This window comes from Bacillus rossius, chromosome 3 (assembly GCF_032445375.1).
Source record: "Bacillus rossius redtenbacheri isolate Brsri chromosome 3, Brsri_v3, whole genome shotgun sequence".
Classification (NCBI taxonomy): domain Eukaryota; kingdom Metazoa; phylum Arthropoda; class Insecta; order Phasmatodea; family Bacillidae; genus Bacillus; species Bacillus rossius.
Window position 1 is genome coordinate 29,348,376 of NC_086332.1, and position 27,890 is coordinate 29,376,265.

The following is a 27,890-nucleotide window of genomic DNA, read 5'->3' on the forward strand; positions in this document are numbered from 1 at the left end:
ACGCACTCATCTGAAATACAGGCTGGTGCAACGCACAACGCTCCTGAAATAAAACAAGGACACGTTGGAGAGGGGGGACAGTCAGTGGTGCACAGGTGATTACCATGCAAGGAAGCGTTCTCTTCAGAAGAACTGAGGGTGAACGAGTTGCCCGAATCATCATGCCAAGAAACGACGCTCACAAAGTCTGCTACAAACGATGGGATACTGCACTTCAACACGGCGGAGTTCCCCCGAATCACATACTCGTTGTTCACTTCGCTCTGATAGAACTGTTGCACAACTGGAAACAATGCACACATCAAGCTTTGCACAATGATAAAATAAACCTGGGATGAGGGAACGGAACATGAGGAGAACATCAACTGGCAGTCGGGAAGACGTGAGAAATTACCGTAGTCTGATGTGGACGGGTAGTAAACGTCACCCTGATCTGTGTGCCACGACACAACTCTAACAAAATCGGCTACAAATGAAGGCACCTGGCACTTAAGGACAGCTGAATTTCCTCTTATCACATATTCCTTATTCACGTCTGTATCATAGAACTGCTGCACCACTGAAATACATTGTGATGAATTAAATACACAATTCAGAGAAGAATCCATTCACTGTTAAAATGAATATAAAAAATTCAGAGCCACTCTTCTAGGAAAGAAAAAAACCACAAATCTGTCACAAAATCTTATAGGCTATAGCTGTTTTCATGACTTTGCTACCCCGAAAATTATCAGAAAATATCTTTGAATAGTGAAATGCATTAAAATATTTTTGTTTGAATTCCTAATGAAAAATCAAGAAATATCTCATAAAAATTCCAAGGACAATTTACTTGAATGTAATATGTTGAATAAAAGTAGCATGTAAGGGATGATGTTTAATCATGGAAAATGTTGAAACTAGCATAGACTGTACAAAAATGAAGTACAAGCAGTTGTCTCAGATTACCAATAACGATCAGAGAAGTCATAGAAATTAATATTAAAAGATCTTCCCAGGTGAATTTGTGGTACCTTCGTTGTAAATTTACTCATATTAATTCATTAATTTATTTGACTCACAAAGCTCTAAACCCTAAATGATTGCAAATAAACAATTAACGGAAAATGCATTGTAGAATTTTAACACTGGATGGATAGAAAACCAACAAGACTGTATCGCAAATGCTTCTATGGACAGGGAAAGTTGAAAGTTCACTATACAACACACCTGCAACAAAAATCCCAGAACAATGTGCGCTCAAGTATTAAAAAAATCAGTTAATGCACATGATTTGATAGGTCAAAACTGTACCCATAAAAAATTTTTTGATTTTGGTGGCAATAGTCAATTTTACAATAATTATCTGCCTTTACAAATAATAATTGCTTGTGTGAGATTATGCATTAACACCTCACACTGTAGAAATTGAAATAACAGTCGGTACAGTTTTAACCTTGCAAATATCAGCAAATAGCAAGGATTCTCAAAATGATAATGATCATCTCCAAATTCAACAAATACACAAACATGTCACTCTTGCAATAAAGTGTTGAAATTTCATTAAGTAATGTTCTTGCACCTAATAATTCAATACAATTTGTTTATAATTTACTTAATATAAGTTCCTTTATTTGACAGATTATTTTTAACATGAAAGCATTTCAGGCAGAATAGACCTATCAATTTTGAGAATTCCTGCTGAATATTATGTTTTCGCCTATTTTTCACACAAAGACAATAAATACATATAAAATTTTAAAATTAAATCACAGTACAGTTGCATTAATTATTTAATGCTTATAATGTTATTCAAATTTTAAATGATTGAACAAAGAATTAAAAATCTTTAAGTAATTTGGAACAAAAATTTATTTCTGGCCTAGCAATACCTCTGTACTGTTTTTTAATACAAGCAAAACAATCATGGCTTCCTCACATACTAGTTGAAGAGAGGTAGATATATAACATATAATGCATAAAACATTTGAAAAATGTCATATAACATAAAAATTAACCTTTGAAAAAATTTAATAATGCACAAAATTCTTATAGCAAACATATAAAAAATTCTAGGAAGACCAAAGATACAAAAAATGCTTATCAAAGTTTACTGGGAAGTTAAATAATTTTTACCTATCAAATAAATTACTTTGCCTAAATCTATCTTTCTTCAACAAGAGTATTCAATATGATGTAAAAAAATAATTTGTAGGCTACTAAATTATTGAAATAGTCATATTATGTGTGTGTGTGTGTACACGGAAAAAACACATACACATTTTGGAAGAAATCTCTCATCCAGCATCTAGTTTTCAAAAAATCTTTAACTGGCCATTTTTAGGTAATTCTTCATTAGTAGCTTGTATATAAAATCTTTAAAGCAATAAACACAAAATATGCAAAACATAGATAACTGAATTTATATATATATATATATATAAACATATTTCTTTACAACTAAGTCTATTATATAAAAATTATTTCATGCACATATTCCTTGTAAATGATTCCATTCCCATATAATTTTAGTGTAATATTCAGGATCTGACAAAATGGTGAAGTAGTCAAAAAAAAATTGTAGGTATGAATTCACAGAGGATTTGACTTAATGGTGAAGTAGTGATTGGTAAACTAGAGCAACCTTGGTTGGTGGAGGGGTCTGGCCAATCAGATGTCAGGTACAGCAGAAGTGTCCAAGGTAAATGAACATGTCTCAGCAGTATAGTAAAGCAGTAAGATCATCATGAACAAGACGAAAAATGTCCTGGAAACATACTCTTATATGACCTTCCGCAATCTCAAGCTAAAGGAATATTGGAAAGTTGATAATGAATGTGTAGCACAATTTGGTGGATTGAACTTCTGTGCAGCTACATTAATTTGAAATTCAATGCAAATTTAAATGTCATGGTAATTATTTAGAAGCTGATATGTTTAATAACATTGATGAAGAAGCTTATAACATTTTAACAACAAACAAACTACAAAGTGTAACTTCAACAATTTTGGGATAGAAGTTGAAAGGTCTTGCTCTGATAATGTATAAATTTAAATACTGATAAAATCAATCATGGCACTGCAATTGATTTTTAAAAAATGAAATAAAATATAGACATAACTAGGTAAATTCACAATCAGTACTTAAATAAATGCCAATTTCTTATGAAAAGTGAACATGACTCATATGGATGCAACATAAAACCACAAGATTACCACAAACACTTTTGTTTATGTTGGAAAAATTTGTTTTTGCAGTGTAATTAGAAAAAATGTTAACGAAAAGCTGAACTTATATATTATGGTAATAATTTACTTTTTATTTATTCTGTGGATCTCATGTGGAGAATATAGAACATCATATCCAAAGTATACAAAAAACTACAACTATACAAAATAAAAACTGAATGTACAAAGTGAAGCAGACTGTACACAAAGTACATTCTGTTACAAACAATAACAAGAGTAAAACACAATCGGCAGCAAAATTTAAAGTAATCTAGGTAATATTTAGCAAAGTTAAAAGTTCTTTGGCAAAACAATTTGCAGCCAAATTTTGCCATTCATAATGCTAGTTATTCAAAAACACTATAAAAAGTGAGGAAGCCACATTGTTTCAATAAATTCATTAACATCCAATAAATACTAAACAACTCAAGGGATCTTATTCTCACCTGCCCTCACGTTGACGTCCCTTGACAGAATCGTGCCAACCAAATTCTTTACTAAACAAACATATACTTGTGCGTGCACTTCTTGTTTATAGTCTTCAGCTCTGAAAGGAGGGAATACGAGATTTCCATTGGGCAGAACCTGTAAACAAATAAAATTCCTGTAGTAACGTTGGTCTCAAACCATTTGGAACATTTTTCTGAAACATTTATTTACCAATGCTACCAAGTTCAAAGCATGCCCTTCTGTAATCATGTGCCAATTGCCTCCAAATTTTCTGGATTCTGAATAAAAGTTTTGTGGTGCATTTCGAGTAGTATTATGAAGACCAACCCCTCCCTCTTTTTCCCGGCTAGAGATGGGTCATGATCCTTCAAAACGAAAATTTCATTTTCTCAAAACGAGTGTTTACTGCGTCACTCTTCAAGTCTAACATTTGCTTTCATTCATCGGACCTCACAGAAAGGTTTTCTGCAACTGTGTTGTGTTGACCCTTGCAACACATGTGTTTGTGTCACATGCTATGTCTAACGTGTGCATGCTTGCAGTGACCATCCTTCAGGTCTCGCTGCCAATACCTGGGAACCTCAATAAGGTTTTCCCAGTAAATGAAACTGCCTCGAATGTATGTTAATACATGGTATTTGTGTCTAACATGTGCCATGTAGGGTACTGTGAGAATCAAAGAGAATCATGTGTAAACCCTCAATGGAGCTCTCATCCATTTGCTGAAGGTCGTTAAAAGCTCAGCAGTGTGGATCATATTGAAAAATAATTAATCAATTCCAAAACCTCATTCACCACAATTTTTCTGTTGTCCCCCCACCCCCACCCCACCTTTTTCACCCCTCTGGCAGTGCTACCGCCTATTTTCTCTTTCTTATTACTATAGTCTGAAACATTACAATTAATACTGAAAAAAAAATTTCTGTGCATTCTGCTTCTTCCACTACTTTTGGATGACTATGTTTCTTTCCTAGATAGAGTTATCACTACATTTTCCATGATGGCAACATTTACAAGGTTAGGCTACTCAAGGCAGATAATTAATCAGTCTCACCATCTTACGAAGTGGTGTGTCATTGAACACATTAATATGAGAATATATGTCTGTGTGTATGTCTATTAACCAGCACTTTTATTTTGAAGTTCTAAGACATTTGTGAGATGATGTGAGGAGGAAACTGCCGAAACTTTGGCAATCAATTTACTAGTTCCTTCATCACGACCTAGCCCCCGCACACACGGCCTTACGAGTAAACCGCTATTTGGCCTCTCAGAGGTGGTCTGTCGTTCCCCACCCTCTGTATTTACCAGACCTAGCTCCGTGTGACTTTTTCCTGTTCCTGAGAATGAAGAAAAATCTAAAAGGTACGTGTTTTGATGATGTGGAGGTGGTAAAAACTTATTCGCAAAGGGCACTGGAGGATATAAAAGTTGAAGAGTTCCAGAGGTGCTTTAAACAGTGGGGAAAAAAGGCTTGACAAGAGCATCACATCTAATGGAGAGCACTCTGAAGGTGACTGAAGGAATTTTGTAAAAACGGGTAATAATTAATTTTTATGACAAAAATCAGGGTTTTTTTAGCCCCCCCTCCATCGTACATGGTCATACCCCTCATTCCCTGCCTAGAGGTGCAAAGTGACTTTCTGTTGAGAAAATGTTATCCCTTGTGATAAACTGTATATGTATTGTACATGCCACCGAAGCCTAGAAGCATTGGATGTTGGATGAAAATTTTTATAAAAGTCACAATAGAAATGAAAAGACATGCTCTCTCCAGAAACTTTACAAGGATGTCATAGAGGCATTTTATTATTTTACTTGAGTAATATGACCAAACCTTTTATATATATATATAAACAAACATGCTTCGTACTCTATTGAGCAATCAATAATTAAGGAGTTTTTAAGGGTCCTGTTTAATCATCGCCTTCATCACTATCAAGAGGTAAAAAACCATTTCCAATTTCACAAAAGTACCTCAATAATATATATAACAATGTAAAAAAGTTATTGCACAAAAAATAATTAAATTGTTGATTTAATTATTATAGAAAGCCCCTATTTTCCAGAATTAGTTCAGGTAAAAAACCATTTCCAATTTCACAAAAGTACCTCAATAATATATATAACAATGTAAAAAAGTTATTGCACAAAAAATAATTAAATTGTTGATTTAATTATTATAGAAAGCCCCTATTTTCCAGAATTATTTCTGACACACATCTAACCCAAGCAGTGTCTATTTACTATTATCACGAATTATATTTAGTTTAAAAGTTTAAAGTAAGGCAATAAAACACATATTTTCAGTTTAAAGGTGAGATACAAACTATGAAAAACAAATGCAATTTCTTTAAATTATAAAATCTAATTTTGTGCCCCAAAATTTGCCAATATAGTACTGAGTATGCACAAAGTGTTGTTTTCTGTCAAGTCAGAAACAAAAGAAAATCAAAATACAGGCATTTATCCGTTACTTGCAAGCTATCAGTCTTTATCAAGGAGTTTTTAAGAATTCTTTGTGAAATTTAAGGACTTTTAAGGGCCCTTAATCAATTTAAGACAAATTAAGAACTTTTATAAGGATATTAATGAGCTGTATGAACCCTGTAAAAAAATTCACCGGCTGGACTGCCATGGTGTGGAAGTGACCCGACTACGTTACGCCCACTGTCCCCTCTTGATGCACACACCGCGCTGGGCCTAGTGAGACTGCAAGCCACGTGTCGCACGGCGAGAGGCACAGTCCAGGCGCGCCCTCAGTGCCCTACCTGCCGCAGTCCCGGTACGTCACCAACTGCTGTGCCGTCCGCACGTGCCCAGATGATCTCCGGGGCAGGGCTACCCCTCGCTGCGCACTCCACCACCGCCCCCGTCGTGTTTGAGAAGTCCACCCTGTTCGGAGGCTCTGTGATGAACACGGGGCCCATACTGTCGCTTTCAGCCGTGCCTGGAACAAACAAATCTCACCTTGGTTAGATGACATATGGGAGCATTCATTGGTTAAAACATAAGACCATCAAAGTACTTAAACTAAAAAAGAATTAATATTTCAAATTAAAAATACATCTTTTGATCCATTTGTGATTTCACTTTCTAAGTAAGTTTTTCCTTATAAATTAGCTTAAAATTATAGTTAGTGAATAAATTACGTTATTCAACTTCTATACTACCTCTCTCAAGTTTCAAATGCCACAGAAAAACTCATTGGTAGTTCCAAACTGAGTTTGCTCATGAACAAAAGCCGAACCCTGCTGCCCCTTTTCACCAAGCAGTTTGTTCTTTATTTTTCCCCCGCCCTACTAGCCTTTCATTTTTTTTTATTCCTACCTTGTGATCTCCCTTCCTTGCAACACTTTCTCTCCTGAACCATAATAAAGTTGGTCTGGTCTCCTGCGAGAGTAAAGCAGAAAATAATTGTGGCTAGAAGTAGGCTTCCCCTCACCCCTTTGCCTTTTCATGTATACGTTCACTTAAGTGGTGGATGAAGAGGAAAAAAAATCATGTGCGTGGCTGAGAGAGTTAAAAAAAAGAAGTCCCCTCAAATCACAGATGGTAAAAAAAAATTGAACGAGCACAGCTCATAGTATGCTAAGTGCATCCACCTCTAGTTTGCATGACTGCAGTTTCTCTTGCTATGAAAGTTTTATAAACTCTCCTCCTACTTATATTCTTTTTTTTACCTGGGACGAAAAGTAACAGCAAGAGGCACAGTATGAAGCAGATAAGCAAATGGTGTACTAACCGGTTTTTTTTACAGAGAAAAACATTCTGCTGTGGCTGTCTGATGTTTGTGAAGTCATATAAGATACTGTTTAAAAAGGCATTCTGTTTGCATTCAAGGCACACAGAGTCAAAGGTATGGACAAATTTTCATATCATTATTTTTGTTTTAGACTGATTCCTACCAATGTTTCACCATATCAATATTGCATATTAGGTTTTGTCACAAATACTTTTACTACGTACAAATTACATGTCATATACTATTTGTAAAAACTTGGGAAGTATTTATATAGTCAACACCTTTTTTGTTATAACTAATGACATCATGTTCAGTCATTGGATAATGCATACAGCCAGAGGTAAAATTCTATTGGAATTCCCCCCCTCCCCCCATGAGGATTGGGGGGAGGGCGGAGTCCCCCAGGAATCAAAAAGCCCCTCACTGAGGGGGGCCCATTTGCTCTTGTAAAATCATAACTTAGAAAAGGTAATGGTAAACGTAATCTCCAGCCCCCCCCCCCCCCCCCAAACCCGGAATCCTACACAGATTTTCACCCCTGATAACATGTATCATTTCCGTTTCACAGTTACAATTTTTCAAAATTTAAGAAGCTTTTTACACCCATGCATACAGTTTAGGTTCCATAATCTCATTTCAAAATATTTCTTAGTACATATCTATTTGGAACCAGAAAATAATTAAACATCCAAAATTGCAGGTGAGGAAGAAACTTAAGGGGGAGAGAAAGACCCTGAAAGATGCCATCTTGGTTTTGACATTTATTAGGCAAAAAGAATTTTAAAATGTTCGGATTTCAAAATTTGGCATTGTTAAAGCATGGTTTATTTATTTTAGTGGAATGCCTGAATTCATAGACCTGGTTTCTACAAACAGTTTCCCTTAGCAATGGGTTCATTTTTGGGGATGACAACATATAATAGTGTCAATAGACTCTTTGTTGCAGTCTTTGGAAATCTATTACTGTGTGATCTTTGCCATGTTGAAGATAAATTTTCAAAATTAAAAGTTTTAAAAAAAAGTGAACAAATCTTTCAGTACTCTTCACTGATGTGTAACATCTAACCTCGGTAATGAGCAAATTTATGTGTTTTTATGTTGCAAATACACTACAAAACTCGGAACACAAAATATAACATACTATTATTTAAAATAATGGAGAGAGTGATAAATATATGGAAATTGTGTTTTCAACAACATTTCTGAACGCGAATCACATGTAGTTACCGCATCAACTGCTACAATTCACCCCCGGAGTAGTTACGTTGACTACTAAATCATTTTATTAGCAGACCAGCATTTTAAACCATATAATAAAACGGCTCCAATAAAATCTAAATAGGAATTTAAAAAATACTAAACCCCTGATTTGGAACTGTCTTCGACTAATAATTTCATTAAAATACTGCCCAACTTGTTAAAACTCTTTAAACACTTTAAAGTTTTACTTTGTATTTGTGAACTTTGGTTCGTGCCATCCGCCACAGAAGTCAGCACAGTGGTTATTACGCACTTCCGTCGCATTTACGAAATCACTTCCACCAAATGCAGTATACCGAGAGCTAAGATGTCGCACAACAAAAATTATTATGGCTTGAAAACTGCTGGAACAATTATGGCCTCTTTCGGTTCCTATCTTTCCCCACCCTTAACAGCAACTGCTTGCTGATCCGCGAACAAGAGAACGTCGAGGGCGAGGCTGGAAAGAGGGGAGCCCAGCCCTAGCCCTAGTCCTCACCCTCCATGGCGACTATCTCCGCCACGCTCGCAAACGGGAGAAACTGGAGGGAAATCTCATATCCCCGGCCGACGCCGAGCCTCCGGTGTCAGCTCCCGCCGGTTAGGGCTGAAGGGGGAAGGCGCTGCTGCCTCGGCACCCAGCAGGGGAAACGGCAGGAAGCGCGCAGGGGAAAGAAGAAAAAAAGTCTCCCCCGCCAGCTTGGAGGATGAAGGAAGCATGAGCATATTCGTGCCATCGCACAGTAGGAGAAAAGCCCAAAAACCTGGCCAAAACCCCAAAAAATAAATTTTCGAAATAGGGTCAGTTGAGTAGTCATTCAGGTAGAGGACTAGTAACTGAATTCTATTGTGGAAGGGGAAGCCCTTTAAGTGTATACCTGCGCCGCAGCGTCAGTTGGCAGCTAGTGTTCGTGAAGAGTGTACGTGTCACGCGCTGAACAGACGAAAATAACGCTGACTTCAAAAACCCATAACTTTAAAGTGACGGGTTTAATTTCAATTCTGCAACATGGATATGACTTCTGGAGGTATGTAGAACATGTTTTTACATCGGTTGAATCTAAAGTTTATGTATAAATGATTGAAATGTAGTATAGCCTTCGGCATAAATAAAATTGAATAATTTTGAAAACTTATATTTTCAACGGTCCGAAAAGTTATATATTTTGTCACATTTTGCAAAGCTCCTAGTCTCGGCCTTTAGTTTAATGTATAAGCTTTCGAAATTTACAAGAGTTACCTGCGGAAAACGTGCGTCTTGTCCGTTATGATTTTTTTCGCATCGTGCGGTAGCCGAGCGTGTACGCGGCACTATTGAGCAGCCTCTGCGCCTCTACCTGAGAATGGGTGAAGTAGCATCATAACGGACAAGACGGCTGTTATACGCTTGAAATAAATTATTTTAATATATATGTATGTGTATATATATATATATATAAATTTTCTGTGATTTAATTGTGATATATACGTATGCATATATATATATACATATTAAAATCAACCACATAAAAATGTCTTAAATATGAATGAAATGTTATAACATTCAAATAAAATATTTGAATATACATATATTATATAGTAAGCAAAGCTTTCTTTTAACCAAATCCATGTCAATATTTTCTGTCTAATTTTTTTAAAATTATTTCAATTATTGCGGTTATTTATTTGGTAAAATAATGTACATTGTTCAAGTTTTTGTATTAATTGAAAATTTTATCTTTTCCTTTAACACCAATTTTCTACAATTTTATGTCTTTATTACAGGATCCGGTTACAAAGAATTGGTGCTGACAAGGAAAGAAGTATTTCTGATAATCAGCGAGCATTTATCCGATAAATTCGCTTCCTTGATCGAATTTATGGTAGAAAAAATTTCCAAGGACACCGGACGTACAGTTGTAGTGCCTGAGGACTCGAAACAGACTTTTTCGATACTCTTCAATCAAATGAGAACGAGGTGGCAACAAGCTCACAGAAAATCCTGTGTATTTTTCAAGAATAACGGTGAATGGCTTAGCAAGCAGGTATGTTTTGCCGCACCTACAGACACTGTAGTAACAAGCCCGGGTAATACGGGCGGCCGCCCGTCCCTTGAGTTTACAATGTCCAGTGAAAGATCTAAACGAAGGAAGACCCAAGATATTCGTACATCGTTCAACTCGGTCGAGTTAGCATACGCTACTCAGATGAGCCTTCGCTCTTCAGGACAATCCGACGCCGCAAAAGTTATTAAGGACGTAACAATGACGAGTCCTTTAAGAGCTTCCAAGTATCGTAAAGCTTACTCAGCAACGGATGAAATTACTTTATCCGAAGAGGCTGCACTTTCCGCTATGATTGAATATAAATTCTCCAAGAGTACTTACCAGGGAATGAGAAGATTAGGGAAGGAAAATAACTGTAAGCTATATCCGTCTTACGAAAAAGTGATGAAAGCAAAAAAGCGTTGTTATCCACCACGTGATGCAATCAGGATTACAGAGAGTAGTGCAGAAGTCCAACTACAGGCACTATTAGATCATACAGTTGAACGTATTTTACTCGTCCAAAATGTACTCATTCAAAGATTGACTCCAGATAATGTTCGTAAAATGGACTTGATTTGCAAGTGGGGTTGCGATGGAAGTTCTGGGCAAAGTGAATATAAGCAGACGTTCAGTGATGACAGCAAATCTGATGCGCATGTATTCTTTACTTCAGTCGTGCCATTACAACTCGTGTGTTATGATCAACAATCGAAGGAAGAAATAGTTGTTTGGAAGAACCCCAGACCCTCGTCTCCACGATTTTGTAGACCGCTTAGACTACTGTTTCTACGCGAAGACACAGAGTCAACACTTAATGAAGTCCAAATTGTTGAAGAACAAATACAGTCACTTCGTCCATTCGAAAGTGTAATAGATGGAAAAGAAATCTCCGTAATGTACAAGTTGTTGTTCACCATGATAGATGGTAAAGTTTGCAACGCTGTATCATTGACGAAATCTGCTCAACGGTGCTATTTGTGTGGAGCAACCAGCAAAGATTTTAATGCCATCGACACTGTATTGCAAAGGGAAATCAATGAAACAAATTTGAAGTTCGGATTGTCGACGCTGCACGCGTGGATACGGTGCTTCGAGTATTGCTTACACGTGTCTTACAAACTCGGCATTAAAAAATGGCAAGCTCGAAGTGCCGAAGAAAATAAAATTACCCTGGAACGCAAGAGGGCCATTCAAGAAGGATTCAAGAAGCAATTGGGTCTAAATATCGATCGCCCAAAGCCTGGATACGGCAGCAGCAATGATGGCAACACAGCTCGGCGATTCTTTGAAAATTCGACGGTTTCCGCTGCGATAACGGGGGTCAACGAAGAAGTTATTAAACGCTTGTACGTAATCCTACAAGTTATATCGTGTGGCCACGAGATAAACTGTGAAAGATTTGAACAGTATGCTATTGAAACGGCAAGAAAGACCGTTGCATTATACCCTTGGTACTCCATGCCTACTTCGGTGCACAAACTATTAATTCATGGTCCAGTGATAATAACTCATGCTCTATTACCAATCGGCCAATTATCCGAAGATGCTCAGGAAGCTCGAAACAAAGACATCAAACGATATCGAGAAGATTTTGCGCGAAAAAGTTCCAGGGTTAAAACTATGGAAGATGTTTTTCATCGGCTCTTAGTTACTTCTGATCCGTACATTTCAAGTGTCAGAAGACTACCACAGAAGAAGCTGAAGAGTTTGTCGCCGGAAGCTGTAGCGATGTTGATCGCTCCTAAAGTGACTGCTGCAGCAGACGCATTTTGCGCAGAGATTGAAGCCGTGCCGGGAGTTGTAATAGATACAAACTCGGATAATGATTCTGACTCCGACTCCGACTCCGATTACGATTTTGATTAAGAATAAAATATTCTATTTTTGAAACGTTCCGTATGTATTTTGGAAATAAAAATAATAATTGCGTAGAATACACTGTTCACGTTTATTTTATTATGATGATTTTTTTCAATATATTAATGTATCTATTTAGCAGGATACTCGGCCATTTTGTTTATAACAATTTGCTGTAAGCTCTTTGTTGCAAGTTATAAACAATAGATATCGGATTGGTAATCAGCGACCTTGAAAACCCGTATATACCAATTTTTGTCAACATCTGGTAACTTTTTAACGTTCATGTCGGCCATATTGGATCGGCCATTTTTTTTACGATAATTTGGCTTGCGGATTCGTAATCAGCGACCTTGAAAATCCGTAAATACCAATTTTTGTCGACATCTGGCAACTTTTTAACATTCATGTCAGCCATATTGGATCGGCCATTTTGTTTACGATAATTTGGCTTTCAGATTCGTAATCAGCGACCTTGAAAACCCCTGTAAGCCAATTTTCATTCCCGTCAAAGGTCATTTGAGGTTTTGGCCAGGTTTTTGGGCTTTTCTCCTACTGTGCATCGTGCGGACTACCGAGTCCGTCCGACTCGCTCAGTTTTCTGTTCTACAATGAAACGTAAACAAAGACGATCTCACTGAACAAAGTTTCAACGATAGCACGGAGACGGACCCGTGCGGATTAGCTCGGCAATGCTGAGCTCTTCCGTTTACGTTGCTCCGTGCGACCAATGGAAGCCAAGTACTAGGCTGCGGTGGTAGCCATGTTTGTTTATGTTCTCAATACGTTTAAAAAATATGTTCAAGAACAAGAATATCTTGTGTTATATTATAACTTTGTCATTTATTTTTATAATTTGTGTAAATTTTACCCGAGCTATGATTTCAAAGCATAATATGTATTTTTGACGTGACGTCTAATAAATCGATGAACGTCGGCTGCACGCACGAAAAAGTGTCCCGTTACGCACATTGTCCCGTTTCGCTATGTCCCGTTACGCTCATGTTATATTGCTCTTTGCTAACCTGAACCTCCTAGCATTGCGACCGAGTCCGTAGCGTAGTTCTTTTTTCATGCATTTCAATGTAACATTTTCATTGCTCTTTGCTAACCCGTTCCTTATAGCATTGCTGCAGAGTCTGTGGCGCAAATATATTATTTTTGACTGCATCTTGGTGTTGGGTAAGCCATTTTCCTTCACATCATCCTTGAAACACTCCCATTCGTTTCCTACTTTTCCTATCATCGTCCTATCCTTAACAGAATAACACAGATTGGAAGAAGTTAAATAGCAAATATGTATAAAAGTTATAGTTAAAATAATCTCTTCGATAAAGTAATAAACATATTTGAATTAATGAGTGCAAATAAACGTAAATTTATCAATTAAATTGTAGATTTCATTTCACTCCTTCTTTGTATCCATACAAAATAGTGATAATTCCGTAAACCGACTTTACAGACAACCAATTTTTTTGACGTGACAACGTCTAATAAATCGATGAACGCCGGCTGCACGCACGAAAAAGTGTCCCACTACGGATGTCCCACTACGGATGTGTAGATACTGTTTGCTAATTGTACGCATGCGTGGCATCTCTCTTCATGCTCATTGTACGCATGCGTGGCATCTCTCTTCCACTCGATTGGAATAACCATCGATTTGACTTTTCAATCATATTTTTGTCGTTTGAATTATTAATATTATGTAATTTAACGATCTTCCACCGATTTTCAGCACAATCGGTAGGGTTATTTAAAAGTAATGTTGAAAATTCAAATACGTTTTGAACCAACAATGGTGTTTTACAGTTATACATAATAATTCAAATTACACCCAGGATCTTAAGCACAACGTTTTAAAAAATATTGCAAAACATTATAAATAAGTTTGGTGTATTTGGGATGCGTATTTGTTATCAAATCGTGTTATAAAAACTAAATTATATTATTCACCTATCGTGAACATCTAAAACTACATTTCTCTAAATATGGCCTCGTGGGCTTGCGGATAGCGTAGCTAACTCTTAAATCAAAAGTTGTCGGTTCGAATCCCGGCAGCTCGAAGTTTTTTTTTTTTTTGTATTTTTAAAAATAAAAACTGCGCACGCAATATTTTAAAAGTAATAAATATATTTGAATTAATGAATGCAAATAAAATTAAATTTATTAATAAAATTGCACATTTCATTTCACTCCTTTGTATCCATACAAAATAGTGATAATTCAATAAAAATGATTCAATTTTATTCATAAAAGTATGCAGAGGTAGATTTTATCATACAAAAGATAAAAAAATTTAAAAAAAATTTCTTCCTCAAAGAATATAATATTTTTAATGCCTAAATGGTTTGGTTGCAAAAACCTATTACGGCTCAGTCTCAGGCCGTATATGATATTTCCTTTTCTTCTGGATCAATCATTTCATCAATGTTTTGTTATGACGTTGTCACGTTAAACTATCGTCCGTAAACCGACTTTACAGACAATCAATTTTTTTTTTGAATTAATATTTCGTAACCTTGAAATGCAATCTCATTGGTTGCCATTTGTTATGCATTGTGGAAGCAGCAGACGCGATAGTGTGATATTCCGAAAAATTCGTCTCCGTTTACGTTATCCGTGTCTCCGGTATAACGGGCCTTAAACCTATATCACACAATGAAAGGTTTCATACAGGCTCCGCTAGAAGCTTCCAGCAAAACTTCTAGCCAAGCCCCCCAAAGAAGAAACTATCACACACAGAATTGTGACTTCTGTAGGCCTAACTTGTGCGAAAAGTTTTGTTATTTTAGTTAATACTTCTTGTATTGTATACACATGGATGTTTCTCACAACTGTCGCATATTGCTGTAACTGCTTAAACAGACCACATGTTTACAGCATTTCAAATCAATAATCAAGAAAACTTCAATCCCTCCAAAATAAATTACCGTTTTTAACGCTAGGGAAACTCTATCACTTCATTCTGACTGGATAAAATGTCCACCTTCTACGAAACCTTCCGCAGAAATTCGAACACGGCCGATTTCAAAAACTTCCATGAAAACGGCCAGTGCTCTGGTAATTCTTCCACAAAACCATCCATATGTGCTGCCACGGAAGACCTTTCAGGAAAATTTCCATATACTATACTAATCGTGAGATAGGGGCTTTACACACGCAGAAAATCATATACGAAGAGAACAGCTAGTTAAGACATCTATATTCAAGCTTATGATTCGTAACATAAAGGGAATATTATTATAATAACAAGTTTGTTATGCATTTGTGAAGCAAATTTCTTTATGTAAGTGTAATTTTCTACAGTTTTAAGTAAAAGAATTGTTTTATGAGATCTGTAACCATATAAATTTTATTCGCATTGTGATAATAAATGTATAACTTTTTTTTCTCTTTCAAGAAGTATATACAATTTTCTCTAAGTACAGACTGTGCGTTTAAAAATAATGCTTTAGATTTCGAAGATTTTTTTTCTGAATACCGGAAATCTCTTTCCTCGCTCCCTAGAGGTTTTATCCCAAACTTCTTGCATGTTTCCTCTGTTTCACGTGTTATTTTACTGGTTTAGAAGGGGAGGGGGGTGTAAGGGGGGGGGGGGGGTTAAAACTTATTTATTTAGTGCAAAATAATTGTTGCCTCTTAAGTTTGCCTTCAAAAAAAAAGCACATAAAAGGGTAACGCGACGAGTAAATGCACAAAGGTAACCATTTCCATTAATTAAGTACGTTATGGAGTAATTAATTTTTACCGACAGTGAGAAAAATAATCAGAGGACAGCAAACAGTTATGTTTACAAGGAAACAGAAACCAAAGTTAATTACGTACTAGCAAACCGGATGATACGTAAACATAACATTCTAAACAATTGTTTAAAAACAGTTACATGTGTTGTGAGAACCGTTAACCTATCAGATAACTGTCCTTATGTTAACAGCGTTCTTCTTACAACCGTGCATTTTTTTCTCAGAGGTGGATGTAACTTACACTTCTTCAATTGTTAACCAGTGATTCACTCAGCCGTGGCTTTCAGCGACAACATTGACGCGGTGTTTCTGAAACTCCCCACCACTCTCCAGGCGATCACAAAGACGATGATGATTCAGCAGACGCGGATGGAACTAGCTCGGCTTGGAACTGGCAGCCCGTGTTCCACGGCTGGCATTATCCCGCATTGTCTGCGAGGCCCGGGGAAGGTTCCCGCCTGCCACTGTAGAAATCTGGGCGGAACTCAAACACGCAGTCCGGATGAAGGGACAATGGTAGGGATAATTCTCTCCCTGAAAAGCCGGGTTTGCTTCTCGTCGCCAATTCCTTCGCCAAGCGGCTGTGACTGTATTACTCCGCCGGTATCTCCTGCACGCGACAGTGACGTAACTAGACCAGTTTCCACCCGGGGCAAGAACTCTTCTTGGCGCCTCCTTCCCTTTAATTTTTCAAACCAACCAATCCTAAACCTTTTCTGACAGCACCTTATATTGCTACCACTATTTTCACTGACGCTTTTAGCAGCCTGGGAATTTTGCGGGTTTACCGAGAACACCGCGCGTAGTGACGCGTATAAACCCCGCCTTTCTGGACTCTTCGGGCGTCTGGCCCGGGTTGACGCGACACATCACAGCCGCTCTCGTCCCTTCAAGAAGGACGCCATGGGGATATGAGTGACGACGCCGGCCTCCACGGGAGTTCCAAGAGTTCGGAGTGTTCCGCGAGTGAAGGGAAGTGCGATGTCGGCGAAAAGAGACCGCCTCGAGAGCGGCGCGACGAGGAGCGACGGGACCGTGCGAGTGCGATCGAGTGGCGCGAGACTGTGTGTGGACAGGCGCGAGGTAAGGGGCGAGCCACTGTCGAGCCTAGCTCCAGTGCGGAGTGTGAACTGCGTAAATTGACACTGAGTGACTTGCGAATAAACATTTTAAGTGCAAGTGATTAGTGATCAGACATTTTAAAGTAAAATGATGTATTAGTAATGTAATTATTAGTAATTAATAGAACTGTAATAAAACTCATTTGGACTATCCCTTACGAACCCAGTTTTCCCACATTATACTCGTAAAAATACAAATAATTTGGTTCATCTGCCCTACAACACGTTTGTGTGTTCTAACACGACGATATACAAGTAAATATTTATAGGCAAAAATACTTTCAGTACTCGCTAGAGATGTGTAGGTAATATCTAACCATGGTAACGAGCAAAATTCGTGTGTTATCACATTGCAGATACACATAATTCGAAACTCGGACACGACATTAAACGTAGAAATCTTTAAAATAATGCTGAGAGTGATAAATATATACGCAATTTGTTTTTTCAACTACAGACAGAATATTTTCACTATACAGTAAAACGGTTCCTATAAAAGCGAAAGACTTGAAAAAATACTAAACCCCCGGATTTGAACCTAATTTTTAACAAGAAATTTTATTAAAATACTGCCCATATTGTTAAAACGTATTAAACAGTTACTACTATAAAGTTTTCCTTTGGTTTTGTGAACTTTGGTTATCGCCATCCACCACAGATTGCAACACCGCGGTTACACATTTATGTTCCATTCACTAAATTATTCTACCAAATGCCGTATACCTAGACCAAAGATGTTACACATAAAAAAAATTATTACTGACTTATTTTAATATGTATATATATTTACATATATGTATGTGTATATATATACTATATATAGTATATATATGATCCTCCTATAGGCTGTATCACACTGCATGTATGTACAAAGTCAATGTCAGTATGTGGTGCAGAATAAGGTAAATATGTCGTGAATTGCGCATCCCAAACTGCGCGGGACGACAGAATTGTATCCCCTTGAAAAGGGTACCTTCCAGACTTATGGTGGCTGTAGTGTAGCTCGGTAGAAACTGGAAAGGTACCCTTACCGAATTCTTTAAATGTTTTAGTTTTAATGCAAATATGTAATGGAAAGGTATCCCCTCGGAAAGGGTATCTTTCAGGATTTTCTGTACAATGACACAGCAGAAAATAAACTGGAAAGGTACCCTTTCCGATTTCTTAAAATGCATATTATTTTCTGCTTTAAAATCGTGAGTTATCCACTCGAACCTAACCTTACTTAACCTAAACTAACCTAAACTAACCTAAACTAAACTAACCTAACCTAACCATTCCGAGCACAAACATGTCGCAAACTGGAAAGGTTACGCTTCCAAGGGGATAACTTTCAGGATTTTAAAGCAGAAAAGAATATGCATTTTAAGAAATCGGAAAGGGTACCTTTCCAGTTTATTTTCTTCTGTGTCATTGTACAGAAAATCCTGAAAGATACCCTTTCCGAGGGGATACCTTTCCAGGCATATTTGCATTCAAACCGAAACATTTAAGAAATCGGAAAGGGTACCTTTCCAGTTCCTACCCAGCTACACTACCGCCACCATAAGTCTGAAAGGTACCCTTTCCAAGGGGATACAATTCAGCCCCCCCCCCCCCCCCCCAACCCAACTGCGCAATGTTGCACGCATGCGCGCGCGCCTCGAATGGTTGTGATGTCAGCGCCCGGAAACATCGCAAACGCCCACCGAATGACAGCCGCGCTGTCACATGACGGAAAGAGACACCTGGCACTTGGATTCTCCGGTAAAGCGACTCTCAGCTATTTTCTTTCGCGCCGGTTCTCCTCGCTGAAAAGTGACACCTGTTACGCGCTTCTTTGATCTCCACTGAAGTTTGTTTGGACAAGCCTGTGAACAACGTGAAATAAACGAGTAAAAACTGCTAAAATGTTTTCGTCCGCCAAAGACGTAAGCAAATGTAACAGAGTAAGTCACTACAACGAAGGCCCCTACCGTCCGTTTTGGAGCACGACGTAGTCCCGAAGATATTCTTTCCACTACATAACACTAGACTTTAATTACATCTCCCACGGCAACCAATCACTTCATGGATTAACAAAAATAAATAAAATCTAAGTCTGTGATTTTCGATTTATTGCGCATGAAATATATATTTTTTTTTTCCTTGTAAAATTAGATACCTGTACCAAATCTAAAATTACACAAATTTATGTCTGTCGGTACGAATTGCCTAACTCAAAAACTGCTGATGCTATTGCCTTGAAATTCTAATAATGTTTAAATAGTGAATTCAGGATAAATGTAGTCTTACGAAGTCAAGGGTACTGCAATAGTATTGCATAATACAGTGCGAAACGAAATGTTTAAAAGCGATAAGTTCATCCACGCTCAGATCCCTGCAAATATAAGGCATCGATAATTTTATATTTGAAATGAAATGTTTGTTTTTTAAATGCTGATCTGAGTGACGGAACAGTCCTTCATTTGCAAAAGGCCAGATAATGGTAGGAAGGTATGCAGCATGAAAGTTCACAGAATAAGAAAACTTTAACAAAGACTACCTAATTTTTACTTTTGTTACAAATAAACTTTGTTGTAAGCAGTGTTACTTTTTCAAGTAACACAATTATACCGTTTTTAAATTAAGAAACTTTTTGTTCCTGTTCTTGCGACCATTTATCCCTTGAGCTTTTTTTAAGTAATGGCATACTTGTTTTCAGCCAAATCGTGTGTCCTTACTTCGACTTTTACCCTCTGTGAGTTAAAAGTTTTGTTTCATCTAGTGAGGCGAACTAAGTAAATAAACCTATAACCTTCATATCCATAACATTTTATTGCTAATCGGAACGTTTATCACACGTTCGCAAAAAAGATGGCTATTCGGAATCATCCTCAAAAATCAGTCACACAAATATCCAACTTCTACGCTCATTTATTAAACTGTTTATAACGTCAGCAATCACGAACAGCAAATCCATAATATATATGTAGGGTATTTGGTTATTAACTGTCAAAAGAGAATGGTTTCAGAACCCGCTTTTCTAGTTTCTAGAAAACAAGGAAGATTATTTTTACCCACTCTTTGCTTATCTAACGCAAAATGCGCTAACCGCGGAAAACGGAAGCGTTCGCTGGCGAAAATGTATGTAAAAATTCCGGACTTTTCAACGAATAATGCACCAGCAATAAACGAAGAACTCTTAGTAATTACAGAAAATTGTAGCTTCGTAGAAACTACGACGTATTCCGACTCTCAGTTGGGTGTTCCGTTGTAAATAAGGTGGCCTTGCAAGCGGAAGGAACAAGAGTGATTTTTCTGGGGACTTAACTAGTTTTTAAAGTTTTTTTTTTTTTACACAGGGTGAGTCTTGTGAGTATATCTTCAAATTAAGTTATCTGCGGAGTCGTTATGGGAGATTTAAAAGAACAAAGAGTGTGTCTGAAATTTTGTTTCCTGCTTGAAAAAAATCAGCAACAGAAGCTTACCAAATGCTTCAACAGGCTTTCAAGGAGGATGCTATGAGACACACACAAGTTTTCGAGTAGTCTGGGCGCTTTAAACGTGGTGAAATGAGTGTTGAAGACCAGGCTCGTTCTGGGCGCCCTTCAACATCACGAAACGATGAAAACGTTAAAAAAAATCATCCAAAAATCAACGAGGATCGTCATTTCACGATCGACGAAATTTCAGAAGATACAGGAGTGAGTTGGAGCAGCCAGCGGATTCTGACTGCGGATTGGCACACGAGGCGTGTTGCCGCTAAAATTGTTCCTCGTCTGCCCAAACAGAATTTTAAAAAATCGATTGAATTTGAGTCAGGACTTGGAAAAAAAGAGATTGAAAGTGATTTAACTATTTGACCAAAGTCATTAAAGGTGATGAGAGTTGGTGTTACGTCTATGACCCAGAAACCAAGCAAGCGTGAAGCCAGTGGAAGATTCCCAACTCCCCCAGACAAAAAAAAAGTGAGGTCAAATTTTAAGACGTTGATAATTGTCTTTTTTGATGTTCGTGGAATTGTGCAACGGGAAATTTGTTCCCCCTGGCCAGACTGTTAAGCAATACTTTTATTTGAAAGTTTTAAGACGTTTGCAAGAGGATGTACGGAGGAAACGCCCGGAACTTTGTCGATCAGGTGGCTGGTTCCTTCATCACGACAACGCCCCCGCACACGCGGCCTTTCGAGTGAACCACTATTTGGCCTCTCAGGGGTGGTCTGTCGTTCTCCTGCCTCCGTATTCGCTAGTCCTAGCACCGTGCGACTTTTTCCTGTTTCCGAGAATGAAGGACAATCTAGAAGAGAAGCGTTTTTTGATATGGAGGCGGTAAAAGCAGCTTCGCAAAGGGCACTGGAGGATATCAAAGTTGAAGAGTTCAAAAGGTGCTTCAAACAATGGGGGAAAAAAAAAAAAAGACTTGGCAAGAGCATCGCATCTAATGGAGAGTACTTGGCTGAATAAATTATGTAAAAAAAAAGTAATAAAAAAATGTTATGACAAAAATGCGTTTTTTTTTTTTTGGTCCCCTCCTCCTCGTATAGTGTGCATGACTATACACAATAACACCACTTTTGACCTATTGCCATTCAAACTATTTTCACGTGTAATCTGCTTGACTTTTCAGGATTTCAAATGATTTCCCTGACCAACTCCAACTACCCTGACTCTTCCCTGAGTTTCCTGAATCTGGAAACATTTTCCTTCGTGGTTTAGAACATTTGTGAAGCAGTATTTTCGGTGAAGTTAAAGCGATAGTTTCGGGAGCAGATGTTGGCGGCGCTGTGTCGCTGTGAGACTTGCCCTCCCGAGGCGCGGTCTTGTAGACGGGTGAGCGCGCAGATGACCCGCGGCCCGAACCCAGCTGATAGCGGCCCTCCTTCCCTCTCCTCGCCCACAAACCGCCTTCCCATCGACGTGCGCGCTTTCGTCCTTGCCCACACCGGCCGAGCACTATGTTGAGTTTTACGAACATTTCAATAACGCGAAAAAGGAAGTGGGGGGAAGACTGTAATTCTGAGTCGTCATTTTTTTCACGGCAAACGTCAAATGATTAAATAATATAATTAAATATATGACATAGGAAACGACATTGTCAATTATAAATATACGGGATGACTACAGAGTGTAAAAGTAATTTCACCAGTATGCCAACGACAAGAAACACACCTAAATTAATTTATAGACTTAACGTCGTGTCGATAAGATCTTACATACGGAAAGACACACCTACTTCTTTTATAACCTTAAATCAGAAAGTCTAATGAAAGACAACAAAGGTACAATAAAACAATGATAATGCTTGGCCAAATGTTTTGTGCTTTACTCTTAAACCGCATAGTCAAATGAATAACTGTGACCAAAAAAATACGTTTAATTGATTTTTTTTTACATTTTCATAAATTATTTAGTGTATTATGCAGGACTGTACTTACATACTACTAAATCGGGCTAGTAAATTGCAGTATTTCAGTTTTATACCAAGACGAGGAATTAAAAATAAAACAACTAAAAGTCAGTCATGGGGACTGTCGACAGAAATGAAAACTTAAAATTGTGTTTTTAAATGTGTAATATGAAATCATTTGTACGTCAAATGTACGCAAGAAAATGATTTTGGTATTATATCACTAGCATGTCGGTGTTGCGAACCCATAAGTTATGCCCCTGGCAATAATAACTTTCCCTAGTAGCACACTTTGTTGGGCCAATGTTGGGATATGGTTGGCACTGTTGGCAAACAGTTGGCTGCGTGGTTTGTTGGATAGCCAACCACAATTTTCTGTTGGCCCTACCTTTCTATTGTTGGGTTTACGATGGTTATTTTATAGTTAAATTTAGCTGTTGGCCCTACAATGCTATCGGTTGGGTCACTGATTGTTATTTTCCATTGAAGTTTTGCTATTGGCCCAGCAGTGAATTAGTACAGTTGGCCCTACTATGTTGTGCATCGCTGGCCCGACAGTAATGTTTTTAATAGCACCTACCGTGACATAATTTATTACCGCGTGTTTATTCTTTGGTTTATTCATGCAGATTATGATTTTATTAATTTTGCGTTCATAAAAAATAAAAATAAACAAATATTTTATAAATTTTATTAAAATAGAAATAAAGAAAAAAATTTCTTTATAAATTTCATTATAACTGTTAAATGACAACTTAACTCATAACGGTTTTCAGTGTATTGTATTTGTATTTATCTCTTTTATTGCTATTTTAGTTGCGCAACTGAACAGCATGAATTACATCAATGATTACCGGTACATGATTATTTTAGTCATGTTGGTCATGGTTGTTTCCGATTGTAATGTTTTGAAATGTGGAATATTTAGATATTTTTCTATCAGGATATAAGATGGATAAACGTATATAATTTCTGTTGCCATTATACTTTGTAAGGTAAGATTTAATTATAAAATTTTTTTAATGGGCTACATCACATAAACCTGATTTCGTTAAACGTTCGTAGCTTTTCATTTTAAAACTTCTAAAATCAATGGTATCATTGTGCAATTGTATTACTGATTTGACATAATATGTCTATATAATATATAGAATAATGTTTGGTACGGTTTAGTTTCGCGTTTAATTAAATTTTATTGAACCAGGGGGGGTTTTGCTAGTTAGCCTACCATAACCTGAAAATGTGGCTGAAGTTGAACAAAATCTATCCTATACATACCGATACATTTTGCATGCATATCGCAGGGTATGTGCGATTAAATACCGGGAATTTAAATCATTCTGCTTGAAAATGCTAACCTAGTGTCTCAGACACATTTTTTTTTTTTTGCTGATGGTTACATGAAAACACTCAGCATGCCTTTATTCATTTCAAAAAAGAGATTCGTTGTTGAACAATGTGCTCCACTGTACAATTAGATAAACTATCGTATTAGGATGCATGTGCAGTGGGTTTATTTTTCTTGCAACAAAAAAACTTTTTAATTTATATTTTATGTTAGTGATTTTTTAAACAAGAACAACGTGTTTGTAGGTTAAACTGGTAGAAAAAATAAACCACAAGAACCAAATATAATACAACAAAGATGTTATGCAAATGTATGCACATAGCAAATATGTTACTTTGTCTATTCTGATGAGTACTCAGTCACGTGTTACAGAGTCGTGTATAACGTATCATGCAAAAGCTATTGGGTTTGATAATGTTTTCTTAACATGTTACATGAACGGGTGTTTTCGTTACCTAGCCTATGTGAATGTGCATTTAACGTATGTGAAACCGTCGTAATTATGTATCAATACAAAAAAGAGCTATTCGTATAATGACACATGACAAAATGTCAGCTCACTGTAAACAAAAATTCAGAAAACTTAAAATCTTAACAGTCATAAACGAGTATATACTAAGAATACTATTATTCATACATAAGGAGAAACGCTATTTACAAAAAAATTTAGATATTCATTTATACAACACAAGAAACTCCAATAAATTGAGGATAAAATGTCATAATACCAGTCAGTATGAAAAGGGCACAAATTACATAGGCATAAAAATTTACAACTTATTGCCACAAAATGTCATAAATATAACCAATTTACCTATATTCAAAAGAACAATCAAAAAAGTTCTGTTAGAACATCCTTCCTACTCTCTGATAGAATTCTTTGACCTAATAACAGATAAGAAAACTAAACTCTGGTAAATCTTATTTAAATACAGCACAAAATGAGACAAATATTGAGTTTTGTAAACTAACTCTACACTCTGAGGTTTAGACTTAAGTTTATACAATATCTTGTGTACCCATGTTTTTTTTTTTATGTACCCATGTTTTGTTTTTATTACTTTTGAAATGTAAAAGTACTGTGTAATATCTAATTTTTGTGGTTGTACAGTTTGTTTGTATATATGTATATATTTGTATTAATTGACTTGTTCTATATCCCGGAGTCCTTACCTCCATATGGGATCTACAGAACAAAAATTGAATAAATAAAAATAAATAAATAAAATATTGAACTACAATAAATGAGTGTGTAGGTTGCTAACAAAACTTATTAACTTGAAACGTAAACGTGAAATCATCGTCATTCCGGCCTTACGTTAACGTTGCAATTTCTGGTTTGTGACCCACACCACTACGCATTTGTTAGGAATGTATGCCAAGTCATTAAAAAATGCTGAAATATTAGCACTCATCATTAAATACTTTGTTTGTTTGCTACTTCACAGAAGTTGCTAAGCTTATATAGTATTTGACCCACCAGTAAATGTTTTTTTAGCAAATTATTTGCGATGGACTACATTACATGGAAATCAAAATCTTCTTTTTTTTTTTTTGAAACATACATAGCGTATCCTAACAAAAACTTTTATCAGAAAATGTGCAATAGCAACATTGTATTAAGTATGTTAATGTTAGTGGAAAATTGATTTCATGTACAGTTTGTTGTTTTCATGCAGGCTAAATTGTCTTGGTGAAATCAGGCAGTTTTATTTATCCTTCATGTATCAAGTAGTGGAGTTCAATGCTGCTAGTGGAGGAGGGGTTGGAACTATCCACTCTAACTGGCTAACACCAAGAAAGAAAGAGTGTTATTGGCCACCTTTTAAACATTCTCAACAGTACAATAAAGTTGAGCGTTGCTGATTAGTACCCAGCAATTGAAAAATAATTTGACCACTTGAGCTGAAAGGGTTGAGTCACAGCATTTTCTGATTGGATTTTATTTGTTTGTGATGAATAGTTTTATGAAGCTTAAAACAAAAATTAATATCTGAATCTTCCTGTAGTCATAAAATTAATTCTTGTGAACAGTATATAAGTTAAATAATCTATGTTCATTCTAAAATAACTATTGCTGTTGCTTTGCACTGATTTTACCTTGTATTGCTGTACCTTTCGCTGTAACTTTCTGGCACAAAGTTCACAAGGATACACAAATTAATTGAGAGTAAGACTTCAGCTTTCAGTATACCTACTGCAAATAAAATTTATTGTGGTAGCATTTGTCAGTGTGCTTTTTCATATTGAGTTTAGAGTGGCATCTAAAACATATTTTACTGTTTTCCATACATAGGAAACCACACTTGCTACCGTTGGAGGGAGAAAAGCTGATCATGTGCGCCATATACTAGAGAGACTATTCACAAATAGATTGGCATTGAAATACAATTGGACAGGAAAAAACCAGAAGATAGCATTAAAAAATCTGCAGCTCATGAAGATTATACCTGGTGAGTCAAAACATAGAATACTATTTTATTTTACTATGTTTAGTCCTACAGAATTGTTAGTTTATACAGTAACTTAGGTATGTTTGGCATTTTAAGTAATGATTTTACTATAGAACTGTCTTAGAGTGGTTACATTTTGATTGTTAAAAAAAAATTGTATTACCATTACATACATCCAAATTCAACTGTGTGCTTCTGCTAGTATTGCTTCAAAGTTTTAATACAAAATAACGAACAAATTAACAGATGTAACAGACTATTATCATGAAATGTTATATAATGAATTATTTTTGTAACATTCATTTTTGGTGAAAACAAGTATGAGTAAGAGTGATAAAACAAAAAAAAAACACACACATATATGTGTGTGTGTGTACATTATAAGTATAGAACAGAAATTCACTACATATTCTAACTTTTAATTACCAAAACAGAAAATCGAGACAAAGTATAGCAGATGAACTACAAAAAGTTAGTAATGTAGAGTTGTATATTATGACTAAAAATTTATTTATTAATTTTTCTATTGTATGAAATTTAATAGGAAAATATTTTAATTCAGAAATTGGGATTTTTAACATGTGAATGAGAGTATTAGCATTGATTTTATCATGTAAGTTTTCAAAGCCGATGAAGGCGAACAAGGTGAGTGGAGCAGCACCAGAATGTAAGGGTGAGGGAAATGGGTAAATCCAGAGTAAACCCACATGCCAACGGCTGCATTATCCAGCATTATTCCCACAATGCAAAAGTTATGGTTAACCCTGCCAGCAATTGTACCCGGATTGTTTTGGTGGGAGGCTCGTATTCTTGTTGATACACCAATTGTGGCCCCTGTTACAATTCAATATGGTGGGTGCTTTTGATACTGTACTATAACATATATATAATGCATGTTCCGTGTTTCCAGTAAATATTTTTTAACATTTATATTATAGGCTAACTTATTACAAAATTATGAGCATTATTTGTGAATAAAATTATTCGAATTTCAGTAGTTTTTGACAATAAAATTAATTGTTAGTTTCATTTCTTTACATGTACTGATTGAGCATTAAACATACCATAGTGCAGAATTGTATCTGTAATGTTAGAATAAAAAAGTTAGTTAAATTCTTAATATTTATTTTCATTTTAGCTGCTGTTAGAAGAAATAAATACACTAACAACATCTGTGATGATGATGTGAATAACATTTTACGGAACTGGTTCCGTTTCGCAAAGGACAGGATGGAGGTCGAGACAGCAGAAGACAGTCAGCTAAATAGAAAAAGACATCAGAAAAGTTTCTACAGTGGAAGTTCAAAGAGAACTAATTTGCGAAAAGTGG

At 36.5% G+C, this 27,890-nt stretch overlaps 1 protein-coding gene and 1 long non-coding RNA gene across 2 annotated transcripts in view; one reads left to right on the forward strand and one right to left on the reverse strand.

Moving 5' to 3' along the window:
- Positions 1 to 27,890, reverse strand: part of LOC134530446 (cell adhesion molecule Dscam2) — a 469,894-nt gene that overhangs the window by 222,268 nt on the left and 219,736 nt on the right. The window contains exons 3-5 of the mRNA XM_063365267.1: positions 6,429 to 6,607; positions 3,654 to 3,792; positions 395 to 559 (exon numbers count right to left, since the gene is read on the reverse strand). Coding sequence (XP_063221337.1) covers positions 395 to 559; positions 3,654 to 3,792; positions 6,429 to 6,607 — 483 coding nt within the window. The remainder of the gene's footprint in view (positions 1 to 394; positions 560 to 3,653; positions 3,793 to 6,428; positions 6,608 to 27,890) is intronic.
- On the forward strand, positions 23,533 to 27,724 carry LOC134530440 (uncharacterized). Its single transcript, XR_010074816.1, has 3 exons — positions 23,533 to 23,754; positions 26,404 to 26,560; positions 27,699 to 27,724. It is a non-coding gene; the product is annotated as an uncharacterized LOC134530440 (long non-coding RNA).